General features: G+C 53.8%; 1 protein-coding gene across 1 annotated transcript in view; it reads right to left on the bottom strand.

Moving 5' to 3' along the window:
* CDH22 (cadherin 22) overlaps positions 1-19,946 on the bottom strand; it is a 67,564-nt gene that overhangs the window by 23,768 nt on the left and 23,850 nt on the right. The window contains exons 4-6 of the mRNA XM_041732995.1: positions 13,338-13,505; positions 9,598-9,791; positions 6,754-7,007 (exon numbers count right to left, since the gene is read on the bottom strand). Coding sequence (XP_041588929.1) covers positions 6,754-7,007; positions 9,598-9,791; positions 13,338-13,505 — 616 coding nt within the window. The remainder of the gene's footprint in view (positions 1-6,753; positions 7,008-9,597; positions 9,792-13,337; positions 13,506-19,946) is intronic.

Genomic DNA, 19,946 nt, shown 5'->3' with positions numbered 1-19,946 from the left:
TCCTGACCCCTGGGGTCAGGACTGGGCAGGAGGCAGGGCTGCTGGGAGGATGCCTACCGCCTTCTCGCTTCTCCCGCTTCTCCCATTCCTGCTTAGATCTCCCTCCTCTTTTCTCTCCTTCCCATTTTTCTCTTTTGTTCCCTCCTGGAGGGGAAGGGGGAGGGTGGAATCTAAGTGGAGGCAGCTGTTCCCAAGGCCATGGGGCGGGCGGGAGAGACCTGCCATTAACCGGCAAAAGACTTGGGGCTGCAGGTCAGTGTGGCTGGCTGAGCCCAGGTGGTTTTGTTCCAGCTCAGGAAGCCAGCCAGTGAGTGGGAGGGAGGGCTGGAGGGGCTCGGCATGAGGCAAGGAGCTCTGCGGAGGCCTCGCAAATATAGGGGGAGGGGGGGGCGGGAGAGGGGGGCTTATGGACCTCACGTGTAGGTACACGAGTTGTATGTCTGGTCTGTGTTGTGGGTGGAAAGTGTGTGTGTGTGTGTGTGTGTGTGTGTGTGTGTCCTGAATATATGAGCAATGTGCATGTGTGTCTGTGTGTGTGTGATATGGCTTTGCTGTTGGAAAAGCTAAGGCTCAAGAGGCAGCTGCTTAGCCCTGGGTGTGGATCCAAGTCCACGATGCCCCTGACAAGTCACTTCAATCTTTGAACTTTAATTTGGAGCAAAACGGAGATGATAATCCTACCTTGCAAGTTGCTGGGAGGATTAAATGCCTAGCTGCGGGATAAGGTGCCTAGCTGAGCTCCTGGAAGATTACTCTATGAGAGAGAACGATTGTTATTCTAATTATTATTCAGAACCGTCTAGCAATGGGTACACAGGAGTCCCTCCAGCTAGTGTGTGGTCCGTGTTCCCGAAGGGTGGGAGGGCCTATGTTCCGACCAGGAGTAGGGAGTATCGAGTATCGGGGTATCGCCAGCAGGCTGAGAAGGGTGGGAGGCAGCTGTGGGTCTAGAAGAAGGTCCTGCTCCTCATTCAGTCAGCCGGGACCTGGACGGCAGAGAGCTGAACCAGAGCAGGTGTGGAAGGAGGAGTGGATTGAGAGAGCGTGGGTAGGTGTCAGCTGGTGTGTTGTGCGTGTGTGCGTGCCTGTGCACCGTGCAAGGGAGGCCCTGGAATGGTGGTCAGGAGTGTGGAACTGGTGGCCATCTGCCTAGGTTTGAAACCTAGCTGTGTGACCTTGGGTAAATCACTTAATCTTGGTTCCTCCGTTTCCTCCTCCTCTTAAAAATGAAGATAAGAACAATACCTTATTGAGTGACTGTGAGGGTCAGACAATAGCTACTGGTAAAACACTTCTAGCAGCACTGGGTACCTGCCACATGACCTATGGATTAGCTCTTAGGTTTGTGCCAGGCCTGCAGAAGGGCTTTAACATGCATGAGCTCCTCCAATCTTCCCAGGCCCTGTTATCAACCCCCATTTCATAGATGAGGAAACTAGGCTAAGAGAAGCCAGGTGCCTGCCTCGCCCTGGGTCACAAGGGCCAGTTAGTGGCAGAGCCCCATTCCCAGCCCACATCTGCGCAGGACCTCGTGTCTAAGGGCACCCTCCTAAGGGCCAGACAGGCACAGCTGCAGACAAGCACACACTCCAACAGCACAAAATGCTGCTGTGGCCAGGGTTAGGTGGGGGATGTGGGGAGGGTACTACTTCCTGGCCTGGGCGTGCATTAACGTGGCATGGTTTTCCCCCACACAAATGTGTGCAAACAGCATGCACACAGGCACGATAAACATAAGAGGCAGCAGGCTCGTGTGTGTGCAGGCTTCCCAGGGTCCAGGTACATATGTGCGCGGCAGGCTGAATGATGCAGCCCCTACCAGAGCTACTAGACAGAGAATCTCTTCAGATGCAGAAGGGGCTCCCCTACCCACCCCCAGGGATTCCTCTCTGCTCACCTGGCCCTCTCCAGTCTGTGACTTTCTCCTGCACCTGCCCCTCCTCCCCCTTAAGATACACACTTAAAGCCCAAGCATGATACTTGGGAATTTGTATGTGGTTAGTGCTGATCGAAGAATGAAGGGCAGAAATGAGTGTCCAGGCCATAAAGGAAAATAGTACTGTCCATTTCCTGAGGGCCTATGATGTGCCAAACAAGCCTCTGCTCCAGCCCTGGGAGCGCTGAACACAGAACCTAGTAGAACACAGTAGACATTTAATACCTATTTTTTGAATAAATGAATGCGGCGGGTACCATCATGATGCCCATTTTAGAGACAGGAAAACTGGGGGATCCCTGGGTGGTGCAGCGGTTTGGCGCCTGCCTTTGGCCCAGGGCGCGATTCTGGAGACCCGGGATCGAATTCCACATCGGGCTCCCGGTGCATGGAGCCTGCTTCTCCCTCTGCCTGTGTCTCTGCCTCTCTCTCTCTCTCTCTCTCTATCATAAATAAATAAAAATTAAAAAAAAAAAATAGAGACAGGAAAACTGAGGCTTGCAGTGGGTCCAGTGATTTTTCCCATGGTTCTACAACTGAGCTGGGATTCTGACCCAGGTCTTTGATTCCAGAGCCCATGTCCTTTCTGCTGTGCCTCACTGTGGAGTGCTGGGAGGAAATGAGGTATTTGCTCCCTCTGGTCCAGTGTGGGCTTTTGCTGGTTTTGATGTTTGAAGAAGACTCACCAGGGTGTAGAGCTATGCAGGGCTGATCAAGAGCCTGACTATCTGCAAGGCTGCCTAACCCAGAGATGGGCCTGTCCTGAGCACTCTCCTCCCTCCCTGCAAAGCTTCCAAGGCTCCCCATTGCCTAAGTATAGAGTCTCACTTCTCCACCTGACATTCAAGGTCCTTCCCAGCCTGGCCCAAGTGCCACTCTGTCCTCATCTCTGCCCACCCTGACATGAGCTCATCCAGGGCACCATCCTGCTGCTCAACTAACCTCCGGGCTCCATGCCTCTGTTCCTGCTTCCGGGCCCCCAGCATCACTCCAGCCACGAGTGTCCTCTCCCTTTTCCAACCTCACCTCTTCAGCCTTGCTCAGGGGCCACCTGGGGGAAGCCTGGGCTCATTCCCTTCCATGTACCCCTGCACTGAGCACTTGCCCCTCCATGGAGCTCTGTGGTCCCCAAGCCCCGGCCTCAGCCCAAGACCCCTCAGACCTAAACATGTCACTAGAAGCCTTCACATGGAGGCCTAGCCTTCCTGTGGGCCTATGTCTGATTCATCTCTGTGCCTTATGCACAGGGGAGGACACCTAGCCACAGAGAGTAAGAAGCAGGGATAAAATAACACGAGGCTGAACTCAAGAAGCAGACAATAATGGGTTAAAGCACTCCTCCCCTTTCAAGCTGAATAACACTGGGAGAGTCACTTCTCTCTGACCCTCAGTGTCTTCGATCTGTAAACTGGGTATGCAACAAGATGAAGCACTTTCCACTCTCTCCAGTGCAGGAACTCAGAAAAACTGCTCTGTATATCTGCATCTCTGTATTTCCCAGGTGCCTAGTGTGTTAGGCAAAATCTCCCAGGATACCACTTTATTCATCTCCGGGATCACACCAAGTTGCCCCATGCCTCAGGACCTTTGCACTTGCTGTTCCCTCTATCTGGAGTCCTCTTCTTCACATCTTTGCAGGTTGGTTCTCACTTTATCATTCTGGTCTCAGCTCATTTGTCAACAACTCCTTGACTACTTGTTCCATAGTAGCCCCTGTGGCCCCCATCCTCCTTATCCTATTACCCTCTTTATCTCCCTCATAGCTCTTATCAGCAATCATTTGTGTCAACAAATGTTTTACTGCTCAGTTGACTTTTCCTCTCCCAGGAGAAGGCCAACTCTGTGGGCAGGGGTGAGGTCTTATCACGTTTCCCCCTGGACTCAATGGGTAGGCGGTGACTGAGTCCACAACTATAGAACTCGGGAGCCTGGATACTAACTAGGCTCCGGGCAGCACATGTGCCTGGTGAGGAGCCCTTCGGCCTCAGCGGCCCCTCCCTGCCCCTCCCTGGCCTCTTTGAGGCTGTCCCTGGCAGAGAGGGTGCTCATCCCCAGCTCTGTCCTTGGCTGAGTCATCTCCCCATCCGGGGGCCTGGCTCAGGGCCTGGCACGAGGAGGAGTTGGGTAAATGTTTGTGGTGGTAAATTGGCCCTGTCTCAAGCTCCTCACTGCCTCCACATCTGAGGAGCCCCAGGGTAGGGGCCAGCCAAGAGAGATGAAAGGAGGTGAGAAGCTGGTTTCAAAGTTGGCCCTTTCAATGCAGATAAAAGCCGGAGGGAAGGGAAGTCAACAAAGGGAGGAGGGAGAAGACTGAGATGGGCTGTGAAAGCGACATTGCAGGGGAGGGGAGGCGGGCAGATGGGGGAGCACTAGCCTGGAGGCAAGGACTCAGCTCCTACCTTTGGCTCTCCACTGCCAGAGAGAGCCCAGGGTCGCCTCCTCCCCTCTCTGGGCATTGGCTTCCTCACACACAGGGTGATAATCCCAGAGTGAGCAGAGAGCCCAGGCTAGGGGGCTGCTCCCGGACTGTCCTGACAGCCTGAGCAGACAGGCAGCGGAGGAGCTCAGAGGTGGCAGGCAGGACGGTTTAGGCTGTGAGCAGGGCAGAGGTAGCCCCAGGCCCTCCCGCCCTCCGGCCTGAGTCTGAGCAACTTGGCCTGGCCTTGAGGCCCGTTGGACTTCACTTTTGCTGCCTCATCTCCCTCAGTCCACTGTAGCCATCAGGGTCTGCTCGTCCCCAGGCACATCTACCTCTGCCTCCATATGTCTGCACAAGCTGTTCCTCTGCCTGGAATGTCCTTCACCTCGTATTTACACCTGACCATACCCAGGTACCAGCTCAATTCATTTCCTGCCTCCTCCAGGAAGTCTTTTAAGACCCTTGAGGGTAACTCCCAGTCTGGGAGTCCCTAGGGAGTTAGGCAGGATGGCATCTCTCTGTTCTCACCCATGTAAGATTGCTCGGGCTGTGCACTGTACAACTCAGAGAACCATCCACCTAGATAGATGATGAGGGGAATGTTACCCACCTGGAACTGTGAAAAAGAAATCCTCAAATTAACTTCCCTTCTCCCTCTCTTCAATGCTCAGCACAGAGCCTGGCACACAGCTGGTTCCGGGATTACTTACTGATTACGTACAGGGGTTTCAGAGAGAAAGCAGGAGCTTAGGAATCTCCTTCCCGTCCATCCAACAATGGCCATGCCCCCGTCCCTGACCTCCTCTGGATCATTTCTGCTACAACCCTTCTTCCCTTCTCTTCTACCTGACCTTATTCCAACTTGGGCCACAGTCTGGGACCTCCCACCCCCCTGCAGTCCCCAAACCCCTCCAGGGACAGGGACAGAACTGCAGCATCCCCTCCCCTCTGCCCATCTGCCTCCCTCCCTGCCCACCCTTCTCTCTCTCCACGTCTGTTTCTCTTTCTTTCCCTTTCTGGCTCTCCCAGCAAATCTCCTCCGTCTCCACATTGTCAGGTATGTCCTCTGCCTCTTTTAGTTCCTCTCACCCTCTTTCCACTGGCTCCCCCCTCTCTCCGACCTCCTCCTCTCATTGTGGATCTGTCCCCCTGCCTCTGAGTCTCTTTCTCTTTCCTCTGCCTTTACATTTCATTCACTCCCCAGGGCAGTCAGCTAGTGTCTACGGGTGCAGGGCATTGTCACGCCCTGAAGGTAAAGGCCCTGAAGGTAAAGGGATAAGCGCACAGAATTCCCTGCCCTCAAGTGGCTTATCTTGTAGCGAGAGAGACACACAAAGTAGTCGGAAAATGCGGTAGTGGTAGTGTGTGAGATGGTGACGAAGGCTACTGAGCACAGAGTAACTTGAGGAAAGGGGGTGTGAAGGGTTGGGGCTGGGGGTTGGGTTGGAGTTGAAGTTTTAGAAAAAGTGGTTCAGGAAGGTCTCACTGAGAAGGTGATTCTTGGCAAAGGACTGGAGGAATGGAGAGGAACAATGGCAGGGATATTAGGGAGGGGAGGGGCAGGGGAACAGCAGTTGCAAAGGCCCTGAGGTGGAGTGAGCTTGGAGCACCTGCAGAGCAGTGAGGACAGTGTGGCTGAGCAGAGTGAACTAGAAAGGAGGGACGGTCTGAGGCTACAGTGAGGCCAGATCTCATGGGCCTGGGGGCCACCGTGAGAGCTTGGTCTTTTATTCTGAGCCAGATGCCTCTGGCGGCCTCTGAGCCCAGGAGGGCCATGCTCTGATTTCTGTTTAGACTGGATCAGCCAGGCCCTGGGGTCAGTTCTAGATTAAAGAGGGGGTGGGGCAGAAACTGGGAGATCAGTGGGGGTTGGGGGAAGTGCAGGAATCAGGGTAAGAGAGGATGGTGGCCTGCACCCGAGAGTCGTTGCAGGGTGAGTGGAGAGAGGTGCTTGGATTCTGGATATGCTGATAGACTGGAGGGAGGTGTGGGAGAGAGACAGGAGGCAGGGTGTCTCCAATATTTTAGATTTGAACAACTGGAAGGTTGGGGTCCTCGTTTTGGGGTGGAGCCACCTGGAGCTCAATTCCGAACGGTGAGCAGCTGCTGAGACGTCGGGGTGGGCGAGAGAGTGAAATTGGGGGTCAGAGGCATAGGGATGGACAGGCTGAGGGCACCGAGGGCGCCAGCGTGGGCAGAGGAGGACCGGGGGCTGAGCCCTGTTCCCTCTGCTCAGTCTGGCAGACCTGGGTCTCCCTCCTTGTCCGGAGGCCCCTGACTGTTTCCTGAGCCGCGTCTCCGTGTCCATCCCCCCGCCCCTCCCCCTCTGCCCGCAGTCTGGCCGCGGGGCGGGGGCGGGTTAGCAGGCAGCAGGCGTGGCCCCGGGCGGGGGTCTCACCGGACGGGCCGGTTGGCGGCGTCGGGGTCCCGCGCCGTCACCACGCCGACCAGGGAGCCCACCTGCGCGTCCTCCTGCACCTCCAGGAGGCCGGAGGGCGGCCGGAACTCGGGGGGCTCGTCCACGTCGGTCACGGCCACGCGCACGATCGCCTGGTCGCGGAACGTGCCCAGATCAGCGAAGCGGGGGTCCACGAACTTGTTGAGGGCCTCCAGCACCACGGTGTGCACCGGCTGGGACTCGAAGTCCAGGCGCTGCGGGGAGGGAGCAGAGGGCGGGTGGGTGAGTGGGCCGGGTGGGCTGCGGGAGGTGGGCAGAGGGGGCAGGACACCCCAGGTCACGCTCACTCTGCGTGGGGTGTTGGGAGACCCAGACCAACCCTCCCGGGTTGCAGGTGGACCAAGGGAGACTGCGAGGGAGTTAGTCCTGCCAAGGGAAACACGGTCCATTAGGGCTAAAGGGCGCTGACACGCCGCCCCCAGCGCAGTACGTGGGGGCATTTCATGCATTTATTAATTCACGGAGCACTTCCTGTGCGCCAGTGCTTTAGATACATTAACTCATCTAATCTTAACAACATCACTAAGAGGCCTGTATTGTGATTATCTCATCTTATACAGGAGGAAAATTTGTACTTTTGCCCAAGGTCACTTAGCAGTCAGGTACTGGCAGAGGCAGGGTTCAAATCCAGACAGTGCTGCTCTCAAGTCCTGGCCTTTAACCCCAGAGGAGGGAAGCGCACTGGATCTGGGCTGACCAGCTGTGTGTGTGGGGGGAATCTACTCAGCCTCTCTGGGCCTCCGGTTGTGAGGGTTAAGGAGACATTTCCCAGTGGTCCGTAGGCGGCAGCAACTAATGTTGAGTTGAGCCTGATAAGCCAGGCTGCCTTAGAGCTTTCCTTGGAAATCTGGCTAAACCCATGCTGAGCCTGGCTTCTCATCAGGGAGTGCTAATGGGTGACCTTCTGATGAATGAGCTCCTTGGCTGTGTGTTGGCTCCGGCCTTCTAGAGACAACTCCTCATAGCAAAGGGAAACAGCAGTGGTGGGCTCAGGCGCCTCTGTCCAGTGAGGGGAGCTATCTGAGTGGCCAAGGTGACCTTGCTAGAGACCTGCCCTGTGCGTAGAGACCCCCGCCTTTTGTCTCAGAACCTCCCACCCCCACCTTCTTGAGCAGCAAACAAGGCCACCTCCTTCCTCCATCCTGTTGCCTGGGAAAAATCAAGATGCAGGGAGGCAGGCCGGAGTCCGGCCTGTGAGTGAGCGATGGGCTCTGGAGCCAGGTCATCAATCAGGCGTAGGCTCTGCTCCCCGAGCCAGCTCGCCTCCAGCCTCCACCGAGACACCTCAGGCGCCACTGGGGTGGCTGGGAGGGGCATGAGATGGAAGCAGGGAGGCAGGGGCAGCCTGGAGAGGAGAGCAAATGCAGAGGCTGGGCTTGGGGCATGATTCTGCTGCTCTGTGATGCTGGGCCCCATCTGTGAAATGGGCTCATCTTCCAGAGACGACAAATGGATCTCAGAAGACTGAAAGACATGTCAATGCCTAAAAGGGTAGATTCTGGAGCCAGACTGCCCCAGACTCATAACCCTACTCTGCTCTGCAAGATGCATGACATTGGATGTGAATTTTTGAATTTCCATGGCCTCAATTTCTCATCTATAAAATGGGCAATGATGGTACCTCACAGGGCTGTTGTAGGGATTGATTAAGTTAATACATGAAAAGCAGTTGAAGGGTGCCTAGCATGTAGTATACACTTTATAAGTAATAGCTATTATATTTTAATCTTCAGCAGTTGAGCATCTGCCTTTGGCTCAGGTCGTGATCCCAGGGTTCTGGGATTGAGTCCTGCATCGGGCTCACCAGAGGGAGCCTGTTTCTCCCTCTACCTATGTCTCTGCCTCTTTGTCTCTCATGAATAAATAAACAAAATCTTAAAAAACAACAATAACTGGGAGTTTTCTCTCTTTTCAAACCTTCTGGTCCAGCTAGAGAGCAGGTCATTATGTGGGGATTGAGTGAATGAAGGGCTGGAGGGGGGCAGATGTTGCTGTGGGTCCCAGAAGGCAAGGCCCAGGCTGATGGGAGCTGATTTGGGGAGACTTTTTCTGGCTGAATGGCAGGAGACATAGCTGCACAATGGCAGGGAGTGAGCATCCCATCCTGGAGGTGTACAAAGGCCTCCCATCATTTGCAGGCCAGTGCAGCGGATTGACCTCCTGTGGGAGAGCAGGGCTGGGGTGATGGTCTCAAAGGCCTGCGTAGCCCTGAACTGCCAAGCCCATGACCAAGTCCTGGCAGGTGGATCTTTTGCTTTTTATTTGCCCTCCATCCCCTTCCCCTAGGGACTGCTGGGTTTGTTCTGGTTCCTGAGAGCCAGCACAGTGCTTGAGAGCACAGATCCAAATCTGGTTTGAATCTGGGCTCTCGGGATCCCTGGGTGGCGCAGCGGTTTGGCGCCTGCCTTTGGCCCAGGGCGCGATCTTGGAGACCCGGGATCGAATCCCACATCGGGCTCCCGGTGCATGGAGCCTGCTTCTCCCTCTGCCTCTCTCTCTTTCTCTCTGTATGACTATCATAAATAAATAAAATTAAAAAAAAAATGAATCTGGGCTCTCCCAATGGGCTGTGCAACCTGCACTCATCACTTACCCTTTCTGTGCCTCATTTTCTCATTTGTAAAAATGGGACTGATAGCATGGCTTCTTCCCAGCTTGGTCCCGGGTCCCTGGAGAGACCCAATCCCTGGAGTGGGGTAGAGTGGGGCTCTGCAGCTGCTCTGGGGCCTCCCTGTCCCTGCCACCCTGGGTCTGCCGCCCCTGTCCCTCCTGGGGAAACCACACCTTCTGCACCACAATGATGGCCTCCTGGGTGTCGCTGTCCGTGGTGACCTTGAACACGTGGCCGCCGCCGCCACTATCCTCCTTGAGGTGGTAAGTCATATCTGTGTTCTCGCCTACGTCTGAGTCCTCGGCCTTCACTCGTCCCACAGCAGTGCCGATGGGGGCTGACTCCTGGATGCTGAACTGGTACATCTCTGTAGGGGACACAGCTGTGAACAGGGGTGGGGGGGGGCAGCCCCTACCCCAACTCTCACCAGCTTTAGCAGAGAGGAGAGGGGGGCCCAGATAGGCTCCAGCCGGGGAGTGTCTTCAAGGGGCTCCCAAGTGGGCGGTACAAAGAGGAGGGTCCTAATTCTGACCCTGGGTTGATTTGCTAACTGATGGGAAAAGTGCCAGCTGTGTTCTGGGCTTCAGTTTCCCCATCTCCCCATGAGGGGTACAGAGGAGACTCAGGCTCCAGAGTCAGTCCCGGCTGTGTAATCCTGAGCCTTGGTGTCCTCATCTGTAGAGTGGAAATAGTGCCTTCCTAATGGCATCGTCATTTTCCCAATTAACTGAGATGATGAGGCATGGAAAGCACCTAGTACAGTGCCTAGCACTTGGTAGCTACTCAATAAATGCAACCAATTATGGTAAAATAGTGGAGCTTCATGCCGACTTCCTGTGGCTCTGGATGTGAATGATATTGATTCTTTCATTTCCATGTATTTGTTAAGCGGTTATGATGTCCCCAGATGCAGTTCAGGGACTGGGATTCCAGCAACAAGCAGGATAGACCCAAACCCCAGTTCTCACAGTGCTTTCCTCTCAACAGGCAGAGAAAGACACAAACAATCACATCAGTGGAACATGTAGTCTATCAAATGGTGATAGGGACTTTGGGGAAAAATAAAGTAGGGGAAGGAGAAGGGGAATGCTGATGAGGGTATGTGTGAAGTTTTAAATAGGGTAAACAAGAAATGTTTCACTGGGAAGGTGACATTTTTGTCAAAGTCTGAGGGAGGTGAGGGAGTAGGCCAAGCAGATTGGTGGGAAAGAGCATTCCAGACAGAGGGAACAGCAGGGGCAAAGGCCTTGAGGTGGGCGCAATGCCCGGTATGTCTGAAGAATGGCAAGATGGCCATTGAGGCTACAGCAGGGAAGCAGAGCAAAAACATAAGGGAAGGAGGTCAGATGGGACACAATGGTCCCCTGCCCTCTTCCCAGAGTCAAGGTTGAGATGAGGGTGATTCGCTAAATGATGGGCCAGTGCAGGAGAAGCAGGGCCTGTGGAGCTGAGGATGGGCTTCTTGGCGTCCCCAAGGTCTGGTCACCCTTCATGTGGAGCGGCGGCCTCCAATGCATTCTCACACGGCAGCCAGAGGGGCTCTCTCTATAACATCCTGACTGTGCCACTCCCCCCACTGGAGTCCCCTCCACAGCTCCCCGCTGCCCTGTGATGGGGCCATACAAGCCCTCTGGCCTGCCTTACAGGACGCTCGCTGCCTGACCCCTGTGGACTCCTGCAGCCTCAGCCTCCTTCTCCCTGACCCCAGCTTCATCCTGTCTGAGGTCCTCATCTCTAGGCCTTCCCTCTCTCTATTCTTCTTTCTGCTGTGCCCTTCCCCAATTCCTGCCCTTCCTTTAGTCTCAATGAGCCGTTCCCTCCTCCAGGGAGCCTTCTCAGACCGACCTCCAGGCTCTGGTCTTGTGCCCCAGGACCTCCGAGCTCATCCCACTGTAAGGATTCCTGCATTTCCCTACCACTTTCTGCTTTTTCTCCTCCTGCTCTCTCCTCTCTCGTCCGTCCAGGGTGTGAGCTCCTGGAAGGCAGGAGCCACATCCCTTATTCATCAGGCATTCTCCGAACCTGGAAGAACACCAGACTGTCACATAAATGAAATGTGTGAGTGACTAGGGAGTGAATGAATGAAAAGATGCATGGGTCCACACTCGCTGGCTTAACACAAATTAAAGAGTCTGACAATAGCAAGTGTTGGTGAGGATGTGCTACAATGGACACGTGCATTTTTTTTCACGGGGGGTTTGGGGGGCAGTGGGGAGAACAATTTGGCTTTATTTAGTAAAGCTGAAGAGGAGTCTATCCCATGAGCCAGCTATTCTGTTCCTATGTCTACACACCGGAGAAATGCATGCAAATCGGCACTTGGAGATGTTTTACAAGGTTCAGCAACGTTCAGAGCAGTGTCCTTCATCATAGCCTCAAACTGGAAACAAACCAAACGACCATCAACATGCAGTAGATAAATGATAGGACGCTGTACAGCAACGAAAACGAATACACTATAGCTATAGTGACAAGCAACCACATGTGATTTCATAAACATAATTTTAAGAGAGAAAGAAAGCAAGACACAAATAGTTTATATGGTATAATTCTGCTCATATAAGGCTAAAAAAAACCAGGTGAAATTAAGCTATGATGTTAGGTGATGCGTATATGGGTCAATGGACTCTAAAGCAAGGAGGCGGCGATCAAAAGGCACATGGAGGCTTCTGGGGTCTGGGAGTGTGGTCTATAGGAGTGTTCGTTTTATAATTAGTTGCCAGACTGGACGTTTATATCTTACACCCTTCTGTTTGTGTGCATATTTCACAGTAAAGAAACGTTAAAAATAAAGAGAGAAGGAATATATTTATGGATAAACAAGAGTGTTCCTGGGGCCCGGGTCCCTCTTCTCTGCTCTGCCTCACTGCTTCCAGCTCAGAGCTGGCACAGAGCCTCACACAACTGGGCAAAAGAGTGGGTGGTCCCCACACCTCCACACGGAGCCTGGAAGCTTCCCCATCAGCTGGTGGCAGTGGGGAGGGGTTCTGTGCCTGGGCTCCCTGGAGACACGGAGCTGGCTGGTGGCTCCACTCACCCCACTCTGAGCCCAGGCTGAGGCCCTAGGCCCCGGTGATGGTGCGCTCTCAGCTAAGGGATTGGATTCCCTTATCTCGCGGGGGTCAGTCCCCTGTGGCGGGCCTAATGTGAGAGCAGCAGACCTCGAGTAATGACTCCCCGATAGGGATCAGCCCCACTCGCTGCGGTATTTAGTCTCTGCCAGCTTGGGCGGCTTTGCCGGCGTAGCTCTCGGGCCAAGACTGGACAGAGGGGCTGGCTGATGGGGAGGTGGGGAACTCAGCTAGAGAACCGCCCCCTCTTTCATCCCCTGTTGTGCCAGGAGAGGCAGAGAGTGGAAAGACATAATCCAGAAGCACGGAAACCTGCCCTCCAGGCTTATTGTAGGGACAGACCCATTACTCCAGACCTCAGCTTCTTTCTGCAGCATGGGTGGGCCTTGGCCTGGATCTGGCCAAAACCTCTGCCTAGATCCCTGTATCTCTCCTCCACCCCTTCCCTTTGCAAGCTTGGGTCACCAGGCAGGTCGTCTGGGATAATATGCAGGAGTGGGGTATGTGCTGAGGGCCAGTGAGGGGTTGGAGTAGGTCCATAGGAAGCAAGATGAGAAGTAGGAAGGTAACAGTGTTACTTGGCTGTGTGGGAAATCAGACAACTTTGAGGAACTTCTCTGCAAGAAACGGAATTGGAAGGCCACGGGGGGTAAATGCGTGACTTGGGTGGATAGACAGGCAGATTCAAGTCCCTTTTCAGTGGGAGCCTAAAGGGAAGCATGAGGTCGGTGGGTGGCTGGACACCCATAGTACGCCCCATGGAAGCCCGATGGGAGGGTGCTGGGGGGTCTATCAGATGGACACAGATGCAGCCATCTCCTTCTGGAAAGGGCATCACTCACTCTGCGGGAAACGAGGTGGGTTGTCATTGACATCGGTGACCACGATAGTGACGGTGGTGGACCCAGAGAGGCCGCCCAGCTGGCCCGCCATGTCTGTGGCCTGGATCACCACCTCGTAGCGCTCCTGGCTCTCGCGGTCGAGGTCAGGCACGGCTGTCCGGATCACGCCTGTGGGTGAGTGACAGTGAGGCCGGGGATGCTCTCAAAAGCTGTGGCTGGTACAGAGACCCCTCCCCAGGCAGAGGCCAGGCTCAGGCAAGTTCGGAAGGGGAACGCAGAAGACACGGAGGTGGCTGAACAGTACAGGTGCAGCCTCAGCAGCCACCACACACGCTCACGCACACTCACCCACGTGCTCGCACAGAAAACTCATGATAACTCACACTCACACCTGCTCATAGAGATATGCCCTTTCATCTCTGTCAGTGGCACTCAGCAGAGCCAGGCACGGAGCAGCAGCGTGGGGAGTGTTAATATGGTGAGCTGGACTCACACCCATACTCATGCACACTCACGTTGGAGTCACACTCCACTGTATACACACACCAGGTATGTCTCACACACTTAGGTAGTAAATACATAAGAACACACGAGATCACATACACACCCACACATATGCACACTCACAGCTACGAGTGCACACTCTTATTGTCACACGTCCCCCTCCCCCCTCTGGTGGAGTCATTTCCCAGCCCTTGGGGCCCCGTGTGCTGGCCCAGCCTTAGATTCTCTGTCCAGGCACCAGCTAATCACTGATCAGACAACCTTTCAAGCTGTTGTTGATGCAAGAGGGGCAGGGGCAGCAGGAATGGGGGTGACCGCAAGATTAATTCTGCCCGAGAAGCAGAGGAGCAGAAGGCCGAGCTTTTTGTCTCCCTGCCAGTGGGGGACCAAGGTGGAGGGGAGAGTCGATGAGGCATTCAGAGCCTCCCCCGCCACTCACTCCAACCTGCCGAGTACCAGGTGGTGACAGGTGGTGCCGGGGGCCTGCACGCCAGGTGGAGTCATGCACCAGCAGCCCCATGATGCGCCCCATAAAACCCAATCTCTGACTCCTGATGTCCCCAAACAGCCCCCAGACTCCAATAAAGATGCAAGAACGAGGGGAGAGGCTGCAGTGTGTGCGTTTATGTGTGTATTTGTATGTGTAGCTGGGGGAGCCGGGGGTCAGGCAGCTAGGAGATGGCCCTGTTTTTGTGGGATCACATGGAGATATACAGAAAATGTGTGGTCTATCTAATCAGAAGTTGTACAGACTCTCTACAGGTGGCCTCCAAGACCCCATAGGCTCTCCGCTGACCCCTCCTTTACCAAGAATGTCTTCGCAAGGGCAGAGGAGCCTTGGAAGCAGATGAAATTGGGATAAATCTGTGATCTGCCATTTTTGGGCCATGTGATCTTGAACAGATCCCTTCTTCTGAACCTTAGTTTCCTTATCTGGAAAATGGGACAATTGCAATATCTCCCCACAGAACAGGAATTCTCAACTTTGACGTTTTGGGTGGGATAATGCTCCCCACCAGCTGCCAGTAGCAGTGCGCTCCCCACCAGCCCTAATTCTGGCCAGAGTAGGTCCTCCTTGACCTGCCCTGCTTCCAACCCCTCCTGCACCCCAACACGGGGACTGTGGGGGGGTGCCTTCTGGTGGTGAGCAACACTCACCACACTGCTGCTCTGCTGGTCTGTCCGCTGAGGCTTTGCAGCCCTGGCCAGCAGGGGAGACCGAAGAAATGGAGGTCAGGGACAAGAGAGATAAAGAGAGGCAGGAGGGGAGAGACCAGAGAGACAGGCCCTGGGGATAGAGAAGGGAGAGGAGAGGGAACAGAGAGCCAGAGAAGGGAGTGGCCAAGCCAGAGGGAAATGCACACTCAGAAGGGGCCAGGGAGAGAGAACAGAGAGCCAGAGAGCCAGAGACAGAACAAGAGGGAAAAGAAAGAACGGAGGTGAGAAAGGAAGACAGAGAATACCAGAGACAAAGCAAACGGCCCTTCTCACCATCTGCAGGGACACCCAGGGGACAGGGGATGGGAAAGGGGGAAGAAGATGGTAGAGGGAGGAAAGGAGAGGGCAGACAAACAGACCGATGGCGGAGTGGCCACCAGGCCAGAGACAGGGGCTCCCTGAGTGAAGCAGTCGGAAAGGCAGAGAGGGGAGCCAACCAGTGGAGCCTTACTGCGTGCTAAGCCATGTGCATGCACTTGGCATCCAGGACCGCACAGAATGCAGAGGTGGTGCTGGGATTGGGGTGACTGTGCACCTGTGAGCTTGTGTACCAAGCACTCATGAGTGGGGCTTGGAGTGGGGCTCTGGCTGAGGAGCCATGCTCATGTGGCTGCCTCCTTGTTGTCCCTGCCACTTCTAGCTCTGGAGGAAGCAGGGACACTAAAGTCTTTCCATTTGGCAACTGGTCAGGAAGCCTAGTAGATGGTCAGATGCCATCCCTGGGAGGCTAGGAGGTGGGTACCCAGATGCCATGCCGCCCCTGGACCTGGCCCTGGGATGACACCTAGGGATAGGCTGGGATGATGACAGCTCCCAATAAAGCACACCTGCTGATAGGCACACTCGGGTCACCCCCTCTCACACTGGCTCTGGCCTCGGTCATACAACTTGCTTTGGCCCATGGGACATCAGCAAGCATGACAAAAGCAGACGCTTGATAAGCCCTTGTGTTCTGGGGCCTGTCCTCCTGGAACTCCAAGACCCCCGTGCTGAGAAAAAGCCCCAAGATGAGAGGCCACCCAGAGGGAGGGGGCCCAGCCATGCCAGCTGTCCTAGCTGATCTGCCAGCTGACTGCTGCCACACGAGTGATCCCAGCAAAAGAACTGAAAAGAACTGAAGCTAAGCCACAGAATTATGACAAATAATAAACTGTTGCTGTTTTAAGTCACCATGTTTGGGGGCAGTTTGTCATGCAGCAGTAGATAATTGATGGAGAAATCATGTTCTCCGGCCTGTTCCTCTCCCGGACTCACTTATGCAGCCACATTTCACGAGAGGCTCAGCTGGCCAGAAGGCCCAACGTGGCCTCATGCATATGTCTGGCAGGTGGTCCTGGCTGTCAGCTGGAGCTTCTCGTGTCTTCAGCAGGCTGGGCTAGTTTCCTAGATGGTGGTCTTGGGAGAGAAGCGTGAAGGCTACAAGGTCTCTTAAGGCCTAATCTGGAACTTGGCAGATTCAAGACTCCACACCTCTCTCCCACTCTCTTTTTCTCTCTACTTTTTTTAAAGTAGGCTCTATGCCCAACATAAGGCTTGAACTCATGACCTTGAGAGCAAGAGTCCCAAGCTCTACCAACTCAGCCAGCCAGGCACTCCTTAAGACTTCACCTTTTAATAGGAACAGTGGCAAAGTCCCTTTACCTAGAGGGGTGGGAGGAACTGATGGTATATTTCCTTACCTGCTACGTTCTGCTCCCTACTCCACCTCCCCACGCTGGGAGGAGCACCCTGGGGGCTGGTGCCTTGCTCCCGCTCTGGGGTAAAATTCCCCAATCAGTCCATGCAGTTGTTCTTGAAACCTCTGGCTCTGCAGATCCCTTCATTCACTCATTTGTTAGATGTTTACTGAGGACATATTATGTGTAGGGGTCACAGAGTCAGATATGAGGCCGTGCAGAAAGGAGGGGCTTTGGGATCAGACTGGTTCAAGTCTACTTTCCACCATTTATATGCTATCTGACCTCGGGCAAGTTCTTGAGTGCCTCTGAGACTCAGTTTCCTATTCTATAAAATGGGACTGCCCAGTTGGAAGGCTTTTAAGAGAATTAAAAGAGACAAAGTTTCCAGTGGCAGGTCTCACATTCTGGGGATGCCATGATGATCCCCCCCCCATCCCAAGACCTGGATTGGGTACCTGACTAATAAGCTCCGTGAGGGCAGAGATTCATACTGACCTTGTTCATCATCTTAGAGTCTGGAACATAGTAGGCGTTCAGTAAACATTTGGACTGTCTGACCTACTGCCACAGACCCTCTGTCTCTCCTCTCACAGGCAGGGTGTCATTGTCTATTTGTTTCTGGCTTCTCTGTTAGAACAAAAGCCCTGTGGGGCAGAAACCAGATCTAGTATATCATCCTGACCCCAGGATCTGGCACTTCGAAGGTGCTCGGTAAAGATTTGTTTCATTCATCCCAGGAAAACAGACGTCTCTGGTCCAGTTGAGAATTTTCAGCAGATAACTTGGAGCCTCTGAGAAACTCTTTCTATTCTTCTGGGGGTGGGGGTGGGCAGGGGCTGGAAATTAGAACCTGGCCATGGCTCCCTGCAGCCCCATCCTCGCCCATCACCCTAGTTTCAGCTGTTGTCCTCGCCACCCCCCGCTGTCCCCTCCAAATTCTGCAGAAGGGGCCCTGGAGCCCAAATGATGCCTCATTAGCCCGCAAATGCCAACCCTGTCGCCCCTGTGGGGGGCTTGCTGGCAGGCCTGGCCTTTAAAACACACAAGTTAATTCCTCCTCTGGCACTCGGCCTCATGGCGCCCCGCCTCCTCCTTTCCCTCACACCTTCCTCTCAGGGCCCGTTCCGGCTCTGCTCCCTGCTATCTGCACAGCAAGAACAGACTGTACCTCGCAGCAGCTGCTAAATATAGACCTGCATCAGCGGAATATTCCTGGCTGGGGAAATGGAGCTGGGGCTGGGAATGGCACCAGGGCGGCTCCTGCAGTGGGGCTGAAGGCAAGGGGAGGAAAAAATCTGGTCCTTCTGGGAAATGTCGGACAAGACTTCTAGGACTAAGAACGTGGAAGACCCTAGGACAATGACTTGATTTGCACTTCTCCTGCCTCGCCCGGTGCCCACTCACTGGCCTCTTGGGAACCGTTCCCGCCCTCCTGGGCTCTCCAAGGCCTCCCACTTGCCACCCTCTTCCTGATTCTCTGCAGCGGGGGATGCTCTTTCTTAGAACCTGGCCGTCCTCCTCACTTTCTTGGAATCTGGTCCTCCATCTGCTCACCCCCACCACCTCCCAGACTCAGTCCTGACCCCTCCCTTATTTCTGTCTCTTTCTCCCTTTCTGAAAGAGGATTGACTCTAAGGGCCCCCTCCTCAGGCTGAATGAATGAAGGCTTTGGTAGTGAGAGCAGCCCTTGGTTTACCAGTAGGTACCAAGTATTGTGCTGAGCACTCCATATGCTTGCTCTTCCCTTGGCCTGCACATTCCTTCCTAGATACCGACCAAGGGACTCATACCCTTCCTTCATCCACATCTCTGCCCAAGGTCATCTCCCCAGAAAGGCCTGTCCTGATTCCTTCACCTAAATCTATCCCCTCACCCTGCTTTCTATGTCTTCCTAGCACTCATTATGCTATAAATGCATATGCTTATTTTCCATATTTCCTACTTGAATTAAAGCTCCATGAGGGTAGGGCCTTGGATTTGCCTCCTGCCATATGCTTAGAGCCTAGAACAGAGCCAGGCACATAGCAGGCACTCACTAAAGAATTGTTGAGTGAAGGAAGGGACTCTCCCATTGGATCTTCACAACAATCATGTGAGATGGGAATTACTATCCTTCTTGTACACATGGGAAACCAAAGCTTAAAGAGCCCCAGCTATTCAGGGAGCTCTGGGCCCATATTTCAGATGGCCTACTAGATGTCCTAGATGTTTCTTTCTTCTCCTCTTAAACCCACTATGGTTAAAAATGGAATTAATTAGCTCTGCATCAGATCCCAGGGCACATTCACGAATTCTTCTGCTCCTACTTTTTCTAATCCATATTCCTCCTTCTGTTTCTGTACACGGTGCCCCTTCCCATCCCAGGCCCCAAAGCTGGGAATCCCCAGATTCGTTCCTCAATCTACTCCCCTACATCCATCCAGGTGCCCAAGGTTTGCCCTTGGCAGGATCTCACTGTCATCCCTCCTTCTCCCTCCTCGGCATCTCTATTAATCTTCACCATCAATCCTGTGTCATCTCTGGCTCCCTAACTAGATGGATCAGGTTAAGGAGTCTGGGTGGGGGGCCGAGAAAAGGCGCAGGCCTTGGTGTTTGTCCTTTGGGGCTCTCTGCTGGGCATCCCAAGCTACGGAATCTCCCTGAATTCAATTCCTGCCTCTGAGCCATGCTAGAGAGAGCAGCCCGGGGGATCTTGTTAAAATGAAAACCTGAGCATGTCACTTCCCTGCCTAAAAGTCATCAATGAACCCAGAGTGCTGGTGAGGAGGAGGGGAAACAGGCGCCTTCCTATGTGGCTCTCGGGAGTGTAATCTGGTACATTTCGGCATTATCTATCCGGATTCCAAATGCATGTGGTCTTTGACCCAGCTTTTCTACTTCCCGAAAATTATCCTGCAGATACACTCACACAAGCACAAAATGATATATGTATGAGGTTATTCACTGTAGCATTGTTCGTTGTAGCAAAAGATTGGAAACAGCGTAAGTGTCCATCAATAGGGGACTGGTGAAATAAATTTTAGTGTATCCACAACAGCTGTTAAATAAAAGAATGAGGAAGCTCTTTATGTACTGATATAGAATAATCTTCAAGATGTATTGTTAAGTGAAAAAGGCAAGCAGTGTGTATAGTGTGTGTTTATAGCTACCATTTCTGTAAAAAAAATAAATAAAACAAATACATGTACCTATTTTCTTGTACATGCAT

The sequence above is a fragment of the Vulpes lagopus genome, chromosome 18, assembly GCF_018345385.1.
Source record: "Vulpes lagopus strain Blue_001 chromosome 18, ASM1834538v1, whole genome shotgun sequence".
NCBI classification, from domain to species: Eukaryota; Metazoa; Chordata; class Mammalia; order Carnivora; family Canidae; genus Vulpes; species Vulpes lagopus.
The sequence above is the reverse complement of the archived record's forward strand: the minus strand, read 5'-3'. Positions and strand labels throughout refer to the sequence as shown.